Source organism: Cebus imitator, unplaced genomic scaffold (genome assembly GCF_001604975.1).
Source record: "Cebus imitator isolate Cc_AM_T3 unplaced genomic scaffold, Cebus_imitator-1.0 Scaffold233, whole genome shotgun sequence".
Taxonomy (NCBI): Eukaryota; Metazoa; Chordata; class Mammalia; order Primates; family Cebidae; genus Cebus; species Cebus imitator.
The window spans coordinates 3,165,078-3,180,173 of NW_016107548.1; the positions used below are offsets into that span (position 1 = coordinate 3,165,078).

General features: G+C 35.6%; 1 protein-coding gene across 1 annotated transcript in view; it reads right to left on the bottom strand.

Moving 5' to 3' along the window:
• Positions 1 to 15,096, bottom strand: part of CCSER2 (coiled-coil serine rich protein 2) — a 176,871-nt gene that overhangs the window by 85,171 nt on the left and 76,604 nt on the right. Inside the window, 2 exon segments of the mRNA XM_017497599.2 lie at positions 1,496 to 1,691; positions 13,930 to 14,092. Coding sequence (XP_017353088.1) covers positions 1,496 to 1,691; positions 13,930 to 14,092 — 359 coding nt within the window.

Below are 15,096 nucleotides of genomic sequence, written 5' to 3' on the forward strand. Positions count from 1 at the left end.
AAAAAAAAAAAAAAAAAAAAAAAGAGATTTACAACTTTATATAAAGAACCTCAAAAAAACACTTTTTAACTCTTATGGTACCAATCATTGGTTACCAACTCACCTATTACTGCCTGAATTATGCTACTTCTTTCATTATTAGAGGTGGGTTGGTCTTATTAGCTAATATTTAGTCATACTTCATGATTCAGGGCAGTACACCAAAATACAAAAGATGGTACATGGTGTATAGCTAGTACAATGATTGGTTCACAGTGGATATCTGACATACTTTACCTATTTCCCACTATTCCCTACCACCTCTTCCCTTTGACACTAAAACTCCTAATCAAAAAATCATCTCCCAAGACCAGCAAGCAGAAAAACACTATATAATAATGCCTATTTTCCAGTTACAGTTAAACTAGGCTGTAAGCTCAATGTCTAGATAATTCAATCACATAATCTATTTCTACCTCAAGAGAAATCAAACATTCCCAGATGCAAAAAGATTCTCCACTCTTTCATTCTTTAGCACAGAGAAGTTTCTTTTTAAAAAGTAGTCATATATCTACAAGACTGGAGAGTAGTACAGAAAATCCATAACTGAGTAACAGAAAACAATTTACCTGACTTTAACAGAATATTTACATTCACCATCATTTCTAACACAGGAGCCAAATTTCACTTCAACTAGCCTTTCGTGTGCATATATCATGTGTTTGGTTTTGATGGCCACCAGGAATTACAAGACAGAGAGCAAACTGAGCAGCAAAGTCAGGCTGTTCTGTCTCAACTGTAGTTTTAAGCTAATGTTGGCTATTGTACGAAGTATAAATATAGATTTAAAACCAAACAAAAGGTATCTATAACTTAAAATTAGTGCTTTATTCCTTGGTTTTCTGCTATACATCTGACCTTGTCTGTAAGCGCTAAATGCTTAAAGTGCGTGCTACTGAATCAGATGCTAGGTTCCAACATCAGCTTGTCCCGTGACTTTGGACAAGTGCATCTCTGCTACGAGTCTAGACTTTTTCGGGGGGAAAAAAAAAAAGGCTGGAGAATATTAAACTTGAAGGTTCCAACCAAAAACTAAATTATATGATTATATAAGCAAAAATTGTTATTTCTTATTTTCCACTTAGCTCAAATCAGCATAGCATCCACTGAATACTGAATGCCTACTATGTTTCGGGAATTGGATTGGCCAATTTACAACTACTATTTCTAATTCTATCAACAACCTTACAATGTAGATATTATGGAAATGAAGAAACAGAAGCAGAAATTGGCTTACCAAATATTATACAACTCATAAATGCCAGGGACTGTGTAATGAGACTATGATGCAATATCCCACAGGTTTTTTCCACAGAGCTTTCTATTATGTACTATTTACAAGCACTATTGTACAGAAATCTAAAAAGACATTAGTAACCCAAGTAACTATTTTTAAAAAGTAAATCCATTTTACAATTCAAAATATGAGAGCTGGAAACGCTCATTATGTACTCACCTGATGCAGGAGACGTTTGAGTTTGAGTAACTGAGTTTTTACAGCAGTGCAATCCTGAACCATGTGTCGAAGGGTCATCTCATCCAGTATCACTGTATTTTCTGGTACATCAACAAACATCTTCTGAGCCTGGAAAAAGGGCATCCCTCCATAGCTTTCAAAATGACCCAAAGGAGATTCTCTATAGGGAGAGCCTCTGGAAGGGCAGGGAAGAAGGTGGAGGGAAAACATATACAATAGAATTTCAGAAATAAATAATGGAATTATTACAGTGATTATTACAAATCATTTACCATTATCATCAAGCCTCTGACTTGTACTCACCTCAGTCACTAAATGTGAGTACACAGTTTCCACAAAAGGCGTAATCAGCTCTAGTTCATTAAAACAATTATCTTCTATATCCCCCATCCTTTTTGTATTTTACACATTAGATGAATAAACCTTCTTTAGGAACCCGGATAGAAACAAAATACTCTGGAAAGACCTCATCTGAAAAAATTAAACTTATTCTTCCTTTTCTGCACTGACTGTTGTTCATTAGTTTTTGACTTTGACCTCTTAAACTGTGCATTTTTTAGCCCCATAACGTTGTTATCAACATTAACTCTCAGTTTGTACACATCCTTGGATTCCCATTTCTTCTGAGTCCCAACAGGCAGTTAAGACAATTTTTTTATTTTTGATTTTACATTATTGATAAAGCATGTTTTCCAACAAAGTTTAAATAAGCTTTTATAAAGGTTTTCTATACACAACATATTTCCTAATCTTACAGTGCATTAAAAAATCTACTCTCAGTGAAAGCCCATCTGCATTAAAAATACAAAAATTAGCCAGGCCTGGTGGCACATGCCTGTAATCCCAACTACTTTGGAGGCTGAGGCAGGAGAATCCCTTGAACCCATGAGGCAGAGGTTGCAGTGAGCTGAGATTACACTGCTGCACTCCAGCCTTGGTGACAGTGTGAGACTCTGTGTCAACAACAAAAAAACACTACTCCAAAAATTGTTACATTTCCCTTCAGATTCATACAATAACATACATGCTGAATAAGAAAAAAATTAAAAGTAATGTGTTTCACAGGAGTAAAAACTAAATATTTTAACCAGAAGTCAGAGTTACAGCAATTTCTTAAATTGTGATGAGAACTTTTTTTTTTCTTTCTAAGACGGAGTCTTACTCTGTCGCCCAGGCTGGAGTGCAATGGCATAATCTGGCTTACTGCAACCTCTGCCTCCTGGGTTCAAGCAATTCTCCTGCCTCGCCTCCTGAATAGCTGGGCTTACAGGCACCAGCTAATGTTTGTATTTTTGTAGAGACAGGGTTTCACCATGTTGGCCAAGCTGGTCTTGAACTGCTGACCTCAGGTGATCCATCCCCCTCAGCCTCCTAAAGTTCTTTGCTGGGATTACAGTGTAAGCCACCGCACCCCGCCAAGAATTTCTAATATATGTGAAATTGCTCGCTCTCACTCTCTCTCTCTCTCTCTCTCTCTCTCTGTTTGTGTGTGTATGTGTGTGTGTGTAGTCAGCTAGTTAGCTAGTAAGGAGAAACAGGGGTTGCCCAGGCTGGTCTTGAAGTTCTAGCAAAATGTCAATAAATAAGACAGTGAAAAAATATTCTCTCCAATATAATGGCTATTTTAACATCAAGATTAAATTCATAATGTATTAAATATGCAAAAATCCCAATGAATTAAATTTCAACCATATTGAAAACGTAGAAATATGGTTTCTACCAAATTTTCTAGCTTTTGACAAATATTTCCAAATCTCTGAATTCTCAAATATTCAGTATGAGGTCAATTTTCACAAGATTATTTTTCTCTGAAACTACTTCTCATAAATTCTCACAAGTACTTCAGGCCTGACTTTCTTTTAACCCAAGAAAAAGATTTTTAGAAATTTTTAAACTGTTGCTCTTGAATCCTATTTATTTTTCAACTTCTTCCCTCACCACACGTGCCTCCCTCAGAGTGGATTCTTAATTCACACCTAATTAACTGAGATTCCAAAAGTATGCTAAACTCTCATCTCCAAACCACAACCTTTGGGGAGTCTTTGCCAGTCTCTCCATTCTGCCCTCCACTGCACACTCGGTCTAGATAATTCTTCTTCATCTTAAATTAGTTGACACTACTTCAGAGAACACTTCCTTAAATCCCTTAAGGCAGTGTTTGGCACTTTCAAAGCTGTTTTTATAGAGACCTATATAGTGTGACCCATTATAGTATTTATTACAATATATTTTTTTGCAATTCAAGCCAAATTATAAACTCCATGAAGGAATTAACTGTGTACTGCATCTGAGTTTTGGTTTTTAAGTTTACTTTATTCAGGGTTTTTTGCTTTTTGGGTTTTTTTGTTTGTTTGGTTGGTTTTTTGTGTTTTGATTTTGTACTGAATGGGTAAGGAACATGTATTTTAACCATTAGAATTTTTTTTTTTTTAAAGCTTGTATCTCCAAGATTCTAAAATTTTGTAGCTGTCACATGACAAAAGCACTGCTTTAGAAGTGTAATCTGAATAGTTAAAAATCAAGTTAAAATGTACTTCTCATTTTGCCAAGTGAGAGACAGATAAGAATCAGATATGGAATATGGACATATATTAAGCTGACATAAAGGTGATCCAAATGCATGGAATTAATACATTTAAAATGTTTTAGGAAGAGTCAACAAGTCTTGTTCACCAGCTGAAACAAAGAACTGGCATCTAGAAAAGCCACAACAGCTGCTCTCACCTCAGATTCAGGTTTAAATCCTGACAGTAACTAGCTATTGAAAATATTTATTATCTTTGGGCCATAGTTTTTTTAACTCTCAATGTTCTCTACTGCCCAGTGGACAAATTTATATGCTTTGGGTTGCATTTCAAACACCTCCACCATGAGATTCAAAATTAAACCTGTATTTATTCCTAGTACTGAAATGCTGCTTTCTTCAGAAACCCCTTCCTGATCCCCTCAACTAGATAAAACTATCATTTTATGATCTTTAATTTCTTTCACAGCATAAACTAAAGAAACCTATATACTTATCAACTCTAATTGGATTGTAAGCCCTTTGGAAAAAAGAGTCACATCTTATTCATTTTAATGTTACCTGCATAGGTCATTTGAGTTCAAATTCAGTTGCCACTTACAAGCTACACAACACACAGCACAAGTTACTGAATCCCTCTATGCTTCATTTTCTAGTCTATAAAATGGGCATAATAACAATACTTATCTGCTTAGATTAGTATAAGATTTAAATGAGATAATATACGTTAAAGTACTTGGAGTAGTACATAATATACAGTAAATATTAAATAAAATAACTTACTATCATATTATCAATAGTTTCCAACCTCTTTATCTTGAAACATTTCTTCAAATAGAAGTATCAAAAGAATACTATAATGAACAACAATATACCCTTCACCTATATTTACCAACTGTTAAAATATTAACACATTTGCTTTGCATCCATGTATATGTTACTAAACCATCTGACAGTAAGTTAAAAGGGAGATAAAATCCCACTGGGAGGAAAAGTTTTCTGGGGGAAAGAAATGAATATAACTGAGAAATCTAAGAGACAGAAAGAAGCAAAGATGGAACAGAAAGGAAAAATACAACAGGGATTACTTTCAGAAAATTAAAAGGAGATTGTGAAGATAGGAGGGAGAGGGAACACAGGACAGAAAGATAATGAAGATTTTAATATCAGAATTTAGATTTCAGATTCTGAGGTAATGATGCCAGTCCCACATAAGAAAATAAATTTTAAAATAGGAGGTAAAATCACTTTCTAAGACTAAAGACACAAATCCAGCGGCAAATGTGTAAGAAGGGCAATAAAAAATAAGAGATGAAGGGAGAATTACTGGACATAATATCCCACATTAAGTTGACAGGGATAAATTTGTACTTCTATATAAATTTTAACATTCATGAATTTCTAACAGAAAACTCTGGTAGTGAAAGCAACAAGAAGACTGCAAAGCTGTTGTGGCATGAACACACTAGAATGCTAGCCACGTGTCAGTGAAGTGAGGTCTTATGTGGCCAATCATAGCCCAGGCAGGTAAGTAAATATGAAGAAATGAACCCTTAGAGATACGGGCAAAGGCAAAAATAAGTTCAGTGGTTACAGAAGCATGAGAAATGAAAGCCCACTGTCTCCAATATTATTTAATGTTTTTTAAGTGCTGCCAATAAAATCAAAAAGAAAAAAGAATGGGATACAGACAAACTACAGAAAAGAATCTTGAAGAGATAAACTTTACTCAAGCTGAATTCACATATAGAAGAATCTGATATTAAACCAACATGCATAAAAAAATCATTGTTGCATAATTATTTATTGCACTTTTAAAGGAACTTCTCCAAATTCTATGGCTACACATATACTTACAAACAACTTTATTCTATCTACTTCCAACAGAACTTCTTGATTACTAAGATGTGAGATTTCATGTTATTCTAAAAGTCTGTGATTCATAGGTTAGACTGGCAAGTGCAGGGGTGTGTGGGTGTGTGAGAGTGTGAGAGTGTGTGTGCGTGTGTGTGTGTGTGTGTGCGTGTGTGTGTGTGTGTCTGCATGTACACGTGTGTGGGGTGAGGAGAGGTTTTTCTTCATTTCTTATGTAACCTGAGTCATAGTCTTGATTTCACAAAACCATTAGTGTTTCTTTTCTCACCATTAACAAAAACTTTATGCTAAAAGTTAAATGTACGTATTTTTATGTTTGTGGTAATATTTTAACACAATCCCAATCAAAATTTCAGCAAGTTACGTTGAGGATGCTGGCAAGGTGATTCTAATTTTTTTATTAGAACAGGCAAAAGACCCATAACATCTGAAACAATATTGAAGCAGAAGAAAATTGAATCACTAACACTACTCAACTTAGAGACTTACTACACAAAGCTACAGTAATCAAAATGACATGTGTGGTATTGGCAAAAGAACCGACATACCAACTGAACACAATAAAGAGCTCAGAAATAGACCCACATATATATAGTCAATTGATCTTTGACCAAGGAGCAAAGGCAATTCAATAGAGCATAAAAGATAGTATTTTCAACAAATGAGAATAGAACTGGACATCCACAAACAAAATAATGACTTTAAATCTTTCACAAAAATTAAGTCAAAATGGATCATAGGCATAAATGCAAAACGCAAAACTGCAACATTCCTACAAGATGAAAGGGGAGAAAATCTAGGTGAACTTGGATTTGGCAATGAGTTTTCTGGACATAATATGAAAAGTGCAACCCACTTAAGAAAAAAATGGATGTTCGAAATAAAAATTTAAAAAAATATGTTCCACAAAAAGTACTGTCAAGAGAATAAGACAAGCCACAGACTGGAAGAAATTATTTGCAAAACATACATGATAAAGAATTGGTATCTAAAATACACAAAGAATTCTTCAAAATCAATAATAAAACAAACAACCCAATTTTAAAATGGGCAAATAGCTAGAGACCATTATTCTAAGTGAATTAAAGCTGGAACAGAAAAATACCACATGTTCTCACTCATAAGTGGGAGCTAAACATTGTACTCATGACAAAACGATGGTACCATAGACACTGGGGACTACTAGACAAGATGGAAAAAGGAGCAATGGCTCAAAAACTGTTGGGTACTATGCTCACTACCTGGGTGATGGGATCATCTGTATCCCAAACCTCAGTATCACACAGTATGTCCACATATATGTGATACAAACTTGCATAGGTACCCACTGAATCTAAAGTAAAAGTTGAAATTATAATAAACAAAATAGGGCTGGGCGTGGTAGCTCATGCCTGTAATCCCAGCACTTTGGGAGGCCGAGATGGGCGGATCACCTGAGGTTGGGAGATAGAGATCAGTCTGACCAACATGGAGAAATCCTGTCTCTACTAAAATTAGCCGGGCATGGTGGTACATGCCTGTAATCCTCGCTACCTGGAAGGCTGAGGCACAAAGATTGCTTGAACCTGGGAGGTAGAGGTTGCAGTGAGCTGAGATCATGCCTTTGCACTCCAGCCTAGGCAACAAGAACGAAACTCCATCTCAAAAATTAAATTAGTTAAATTAAATTAAATTAAAATGAACAAAGATCTGAACAGACATATCACTAAAGAAGATATACAGATGGCAAATAAGCATGTGATAAAATGTTCAACATCATTTGTCATTAGGGAACTGCAAATTAAAACAACAATAAAATACCACTATATACTTAATGGTTAATGATGTCCAAAGCATAGAACCAAAGGCTAATGAGGATGGAGCAGCAAAAGAAGCTCTCATTCATTGCTGGTGGAAACACAAGATGGTAAAGCAACTTTGGAAGATGGTTTGGCAGTTTCTTACCAAATTAAACATGTGCTTCCTATATGATCCAGCAATATTGCTCCTTGATATTTACCAAAATGAGGTGAAAATGTACATCCATGCAAAAATCTGTATACAAATGTTTATAGCAGTTTTATTCATAATTGTTAAAACTTGGAAGCAACCAAGATATTTTTCAGTAAGTAAATGAATAAACAAACTGTAGTACATCCATACAATGGAATATTATTCAGTAATTTTTTTTTGAGACAGGGTCTCTCTCTGTTGAACAGGCTGGAGAGTGGCGTGATCTTGGCTCACTGCAGCCTCAACCTCCTGGGCTCAAGTGATCCCCCCACCTCAGCCTCCTGAGTAGCTGGGGCTATAGACATGTGCCACCACACCCAGCTAATTTTTTTTTTTTTTTTTTTTGGGTCAAGACAAGGACTCAATATATGCCCAGCTGTTCTTGAACTCCTAAGCTAAAGCTATCCTCCTGCCTTGGACTCTCAAAGTGCCGAGATTCCAGGCCTGAGCCACCGCACCCCGCCATTTTTGTTTGTTTGTTTGTTTGTTTGTTTTTAATGAGATACCAAGCCACAAAAGGATGTAGAGGAACCTTACATGTATTTTGCTAAGTGAAAGAAGCCAATCTGAAAAGGTTACCTACTATCTGATTATAGCTATCTGACATTCTGGAAAAGGCCAAATTGTGGAATCAGCAAAAAGATCAATATTTACCTTGAGTTCAGAAAAACAAGGGAGGGATAAATAAGTGGAGCACACAGAATTTGAAGGGTAGTGAAACTACTCTGTATGATACTATAATGGTAGAGATATGGCATTATACATTTGTCAAGGCCTATAGGATATACAAAACAGAGTGAACCCTAATACAAACTATAAATTTTAATAAATAATATCAATAGTGACTCATCAATTATAATACCAAAATCATGCAAGATGTTAATCACAGGAGAAACTGTATGTAACAAAAGGTGAGAAAGCACATGAGAACTCTATTTTTGCTCAATTTTTCTGTAAACGCAAAGCTGCTCTAAAAAAATAAAACCTATTAGTTAAAAAAAGAAAGAAAAATAAAGCATGACAAGTGAAGAGAAACACTTCCAGAATGACAGAGATTTCTAAAACTCCATTCTTCCATTAAAGCACTGAGAACACTGGCAAATCTGTCAAAATCAACTTTTTCAAAACTCTAAAAATCAGCCAAATGCTTACAACAACTAAGGAGCATTTAATCAATAAACACTGCCCAATCTCAGAGAGAAGAGCAAGCTCAAGGCATTTTAATTTATCCAATAGTCATGCCCATCTCCTTAGCTTTGCAGTGACTTGAGAACCAAAAGCCTTACAACAAGCATGGCAGCTGTGAAATCCAGCAGTTAGCTGGGATTGGGGGACAAAACGGATTTAGAACTCTCCAAAAAGCACCACTCCCAAGTAACTGCTATGATTTGCTCTATCTGGCAGCTCCCTAGAAATAGCCCATTCTCAAAAGTTGATTTGAGCTGATTCAAAGCTTATTCAGTAATTCCCTTATCCCTAATGCACTGCTTAAAATCTCAGCTGCCTGAAATGGCGATATAAATTGGGACAAACAAGCAGCTGAATAGAAATCATAAAATGAAAACCTGAGGAAAGTAATGTCCACAAGAGGCTTTGAAAGCTCCAATATAGTCTTGGGAATAGAAAAGAACATCTGCATGTGTAGGCTGTGTATATGCCAAGGAAATACCAGATAATTCCCTAACCTTCCACCTTTGGCTAACTTTGAAATTCTGAACAAGCAGGAAGTGAAGGCTAAGGTAGAGCTGCAAACTGCTTACGGGGACTGCAGGCGTGCCTACGCTGCAAACTACTAGGCAAACACACAGAACCCCCTGGTGAAGGCTGAGAGACTTACTAGTTCAAGAAATTCAATGAAATCTCCATCCAACCATTAGCTGACCACTAACCAACCCAAGCAAAGACTTCAAATATTTTTTAAAAATACAGACTTTTTATAGAATCTGTCTAGAAAAGTCAGTAAACAGCCACAAAAAAAAAAAATAATAATAATAACAAATCCTGGCCAGGGAGAAATCTGATTTAAGTAGTTTTCACATTATTTGTATTTATCTTTTTCAATTTTTTTGAGACAAGCAAGGAATGACGCTCATATATTCCCTTAGTTAAGTGGCTAGAGCAAAGTAGGGAGAGGTAGAAAGAACTTAATGACCAAACGTGTCCCAAATTTGATGAAAAACATTGGTCTGCATATCTAGGAGGCTCAACAAACTACATATATGATAAACTAAAAGAGAGTTGCATTATAATTTAACTGTTGAAAGCCAAAGAAAAAGTGAAAATCCTTAATGCAGAAAAAATGGGAGGGACTCATCATGTGGAAGACATGCTCAATAACATTAACAGCTGATTTCTCATCAGAAAGCATGGGGGTTGTTAAAAGATTACAAGGAACACTGTCAATCAAGAAGTCTACATCTGGCAAAACTATCCTTCAAAATAAAAGAGAAATTAAGACATTCCCAGATAAACAAAAACAGAGAGTTTATTGCTGTTACACCTTCCCTACAAGATATAGTGAAGTAGGAGACTTAAACACCTCACTTTCGATATGGACAAAACAACTGGACAGAGATATATGAGAAAGTAGAAGATTTAAACAACATTATAAATCAACAAGTTAAAAAAGACATATAGAATCTCTAAAAAAATTAAATTAGCAATCAAAAAAACTGCCACAAAGAAAAGCCCAGGCCCAAATAACTTCACTGGTGAATTCTAGAAAACATTCAAAGAAGAATTCACAAAAATCCTTCACAAACTCTTCCCAAAAGTAGAAGTGAAAGGAATACTTCCTAATTCAATCTGTGTGGTCCTGATATCAAAACAAGACAAGGATACCTCAAGAAAGAAAATTTTAAAAAAACTGACTACAGACCAATATTTCTTGAGAATGGATATACACAAAATCCATATATATATATACACAAAAATCTTCAATAAATATATATGCACAAAAATCTTCAACAAAATACTAGCAAACCGAATCACGCAGCATACTAAAGAATTTTATAGCATGACCAACTGGAATTTAGCTAAGAAATGCAAGGTTGGTTCAACATCTGAAAGGCAGTCAATGTATTACTCCACATTAGTAGAATGAAGCAGGAAGAAAAGATTACGTCCATAGACACTGAAAAAGTAATTGACAAAATCCAACATCCTATCATGATAAAAACACTCAACTATTCATGAATGAAAGGGAACTTCAAACTGATAAAAAAATCTCTTTAAAAATCCACAGCTAATATCACACTTAACAGTAAAATATCTGAAATATTTATTTTTCCCTATTATCAGAAACAAGACACAGTTATTGGCTTTCACAAGGTTGTAGCCATAGCAATTACTCAAAAGATAAAAAGAAATTAATCCAAAATGGAAAGGAAAAAGTAAAACTATTCGCAGATAACGTATCTTGTATATAGAAAAATCCCACAGCAGGGTCCCCAACCCCCTAGCCAGGGACCAGTACCAGTCCATGGTCTGTTAGAAACCAGGCCACATAGCAGGAGGTGAGCAGTGGTCCTGCGTGCAAGCATTACTGCCTGAGCTCCACCTCCTGTCACATCAGCTGTAGCCTTAAGATTCTCACAGGAGCACAAATCCTATTATGAGCTGTGCATGCAAGAGACCTAGGTTGCACACCCCTCATGAGAATCTGGAGTTTCATTCCAAGCCCAAAACCATCGGCCCAACCTCCTGTGAACAATTTGTCTTCCAGGAGACTGGTCCTTGGTGCCAAAAAGATTGGAGACTATTGTCCTACAGGACTAAGCAAACAGAGGGTTAAATGACTCAGGTACATGAACGCTGTAGCCACTACCACTATGCAGCAAAGCTTTTAATAAAGAGGGAAAGTGGGCCAAGGGCCAAACCTTTTGTAAGCTCCAGGTAGGAACCAGTAAACAGGAGTTGATACAGCCAAATGCCCTAAGTCTCAAAAAAAAAAAAAAAAAAAAAAAAAAAAAAAAAAAAAAAAAAAAAAAAAAAAAAAAAAAAAATGGACTTAACATTACTTCCTTTAAAAGTGACAATAAGGAATGAGGACAAAAACCCCATCTCTAAACAGGAAAGTATTGGGTGATTGGAAAATAAGAATCTTTGGTGTAAAAATGTTACTGGGGAAGTAGTACATTTGGGAAAGACCTAGGTTTCAGTTAGGATTAGGAGGATGCAGCTGAAGAGATGAAGAATGTGAGTTTGCTAGAATATGAGAGAATTCCAGATAGCATATCAACAGGTGTAGAAGAAAAAAAAGGTCTGGACATAAAAGAGGAGTGGAAGATTAGGCCAGGTAAAAAGACAGAGCAGTATTATGATGAGAACATGAGAAGTTGTATTAGTTCTCAACCACTAGTCTTCCCAATACCCCTGAGTTGCGAATAGGACATGATCCTAACTAATGACATTAATAATGGGAATTAAGGGACTGAAGAAAGCGAGGCAACACTCAGGAAGTCTTAAAATGGGAAAAGGACTTTTGCACATACAATACTGAAAAGGCCCTGGAGCTAGTACACTCAAACCTTTTTAATATTAATGCACAGAGATAAATTAATAGTTTTAAGGTAAGGGGTAAGGCTCATATTGGAGGAGGCTTCTTTTTGTACCACCCATCCCATAACTTGCTCGAGTGGATCTAGGTTTCTGAAACTCAGCACCAACACCCCAAAGCTTGAGGGTTTCAATAAAATTATCAACCAGTGTACCTCAGCCCAACTGTTGGGAAGTTCTGTGCTAAGTCAGTCAAATTAGCAACCCCTAAGAATGCTGCGCATTTTTCTCTCCTCAGTAAAAATCACTCGTGTGGATTATCCATACCATAGTCCCTTAAAATACACTAAGTAGAAGGGATTTGTGATCATACATTTTGGAAAATGGCTACATATTACACTTTTTACCACCTTTTGCAAAATCACAGTATTATAACATAAAAGCACAGTGGAGTCCGCCATCTAAAAAATGCTTATAATCTATTCATTCTCATACTCATTTGACTGGGGAACCTCTTTTACTACAACTGTTGACATCCAAGGAACAGTTTTTTTTAAATGTTGCTTAACTTTTCTGACAAATTATTTCAGGAAAAAAATACATCCTTTATCTTATGCATACTGTGTATGTCACAATAAATTGAATTTTATTCTTTGCTTTCGCTGCAAAGAATCTTAGAATCAATTTTTTTCCCTCATTTTACGAAATATACGACACCATGTTTTTCTTCCATTATTTTTATACTAGTTGTACTATTTGTATTGTAAATGTGCTCCAAAATGACCTCAAAGCCCTGTGGAATGAGGTAAGAAAGTGAAAAGGAAAAATTAATGACTTCCACAGAGTGCCTACTGTAAACTAAACACTACTCTAGGCACTTTTATCCTTGATTCTCAAACACTGAGAGAAAGATATTATTAATTATGTTTTAAAGATAGTAAAGTGAAGTAGAGATGGCTTAAGTAAGTTATCTAAGATTGCAAAGCTAATCTGTGCCAGGTCAGGTTTTGATCCCAGGTTTGAATGACTATGGAGCCTCGTTACAAATAAGATCTAATCAAATTAAAGACTACCCTCTACTTTGGAAAAGACTAAACAGTACCTTCAGCACTAAATAGTACCTTCTTTTGTTTTTAATGGTACTTGTGGATCTTTAAAATTTTAACTTACTACATGAGCAAAAGAAGACCAATCATTTGGCACTAATTTTAAATATTATTTAGAAAAATGATAAACTTTAACAAAGTTAACATTTAATCATTTCCAAATGAGAGCTAGAAAATCATACCATAACTTGGAAGTCCAAAAAGCAGATACAAATAGAATATTTATATTTATGATAAAACTAATGAAAAAACATTTGGGCCACAAAGAACAAATTAGACCACATAAAATTCGAAGTGCTTTTTGGTGCCTCTAAAAACCAACCAGACAAAAACAGGTTTTTTGAGCATTGTGGGAAATGGAGAATTATAACTCAAAATCAGAGGACAGCAAATGAAATCTAAGTTAGAACAGTACTCACCTGCTCAAGTCATTTTTTCCATGGTTATGATAGTGGTCAGGGTGGCTGAGGTGGTAATGCTCCTGTCCACTCCATCTCTGGGGTGGCCTTTTCCAAAATCCTTCCTGAGGCTGACGAACATTTCTGTCTGGTCGGTCAAAGCGGTTCATATTGTCACACTCCACTAGACAGATTCAAAAGCAAAAAGACTACAAACATGTACACACTCCATAAAAGTTAACTACTTATAGCTTGATAATCAAATGCTGCTGAAAATATAAAAATAATATTCTAAAAATACCAGTCATTTATGTGAATCACAATATCAAGATTTCTAAAAGCATAACCAGTTCTTCTGGTGAAAACTGAACTTAATATTATTCAAAATAAATTAAAATGCTTTTATATCACAGTCACGTAAACAATTAACTGCCACACTGTTTTAAAACAGGCAAATTATCCTTGAAATCAACATTATACATTTTAAACACTCATAATCAGTTTTAGGTAGTTTTGATCATATCACAAACTGGCTCTGATTTCAGAAAGAAAATGACAGGAAACAGCAGATTTTTAAGAGAACTCATTCTATAAAAGGCTGCTACAATTAATTTTCACTGATTTCAAGAAGCACAAATTAACTTTTCATCATAAACAAATCACACTTTTAAAATTAAGCTCACATTTTCAGAAAGTAAGATGCTTCAATCTGCCTGCAGTAAGAGCTTGTTCAAAAAGTCTAAAATGCCACTGAAAACAAAGCCAGTACTTTGCAGAAACAAACAGTACACTCCCTTAAATCCAAATACCACAAAAACATGAAAAGAATTCTTTTGAAACATCCCAAGCTTCTTCACTTACCCAAATACTTTTTCCTCACATATCTGAGCACTCACTAAGAGAGTTACTTTGCACAAGGGAGACATTATGTTACCGCTGCCTACTCAGACATAGTTGCACACAAGGCACTGCTGAACAGGCCTTCCTTCCTGCTCAATTCCCAGCCCTCCCTGTGGGAAGCAAGCCCAGTTTGCCCTGTGACTCCATCTTCACTCAGTGCTTACATAGCTACTGACTTAAGACGGTTACTAAAAATACTGCTAAACACTAACCCAAGCCACGGAACAGGAAAGATTTCTCTAGTCTGAGAACTACTACATGAGAAAGTTCAAGTCCTGCATGTTCAGA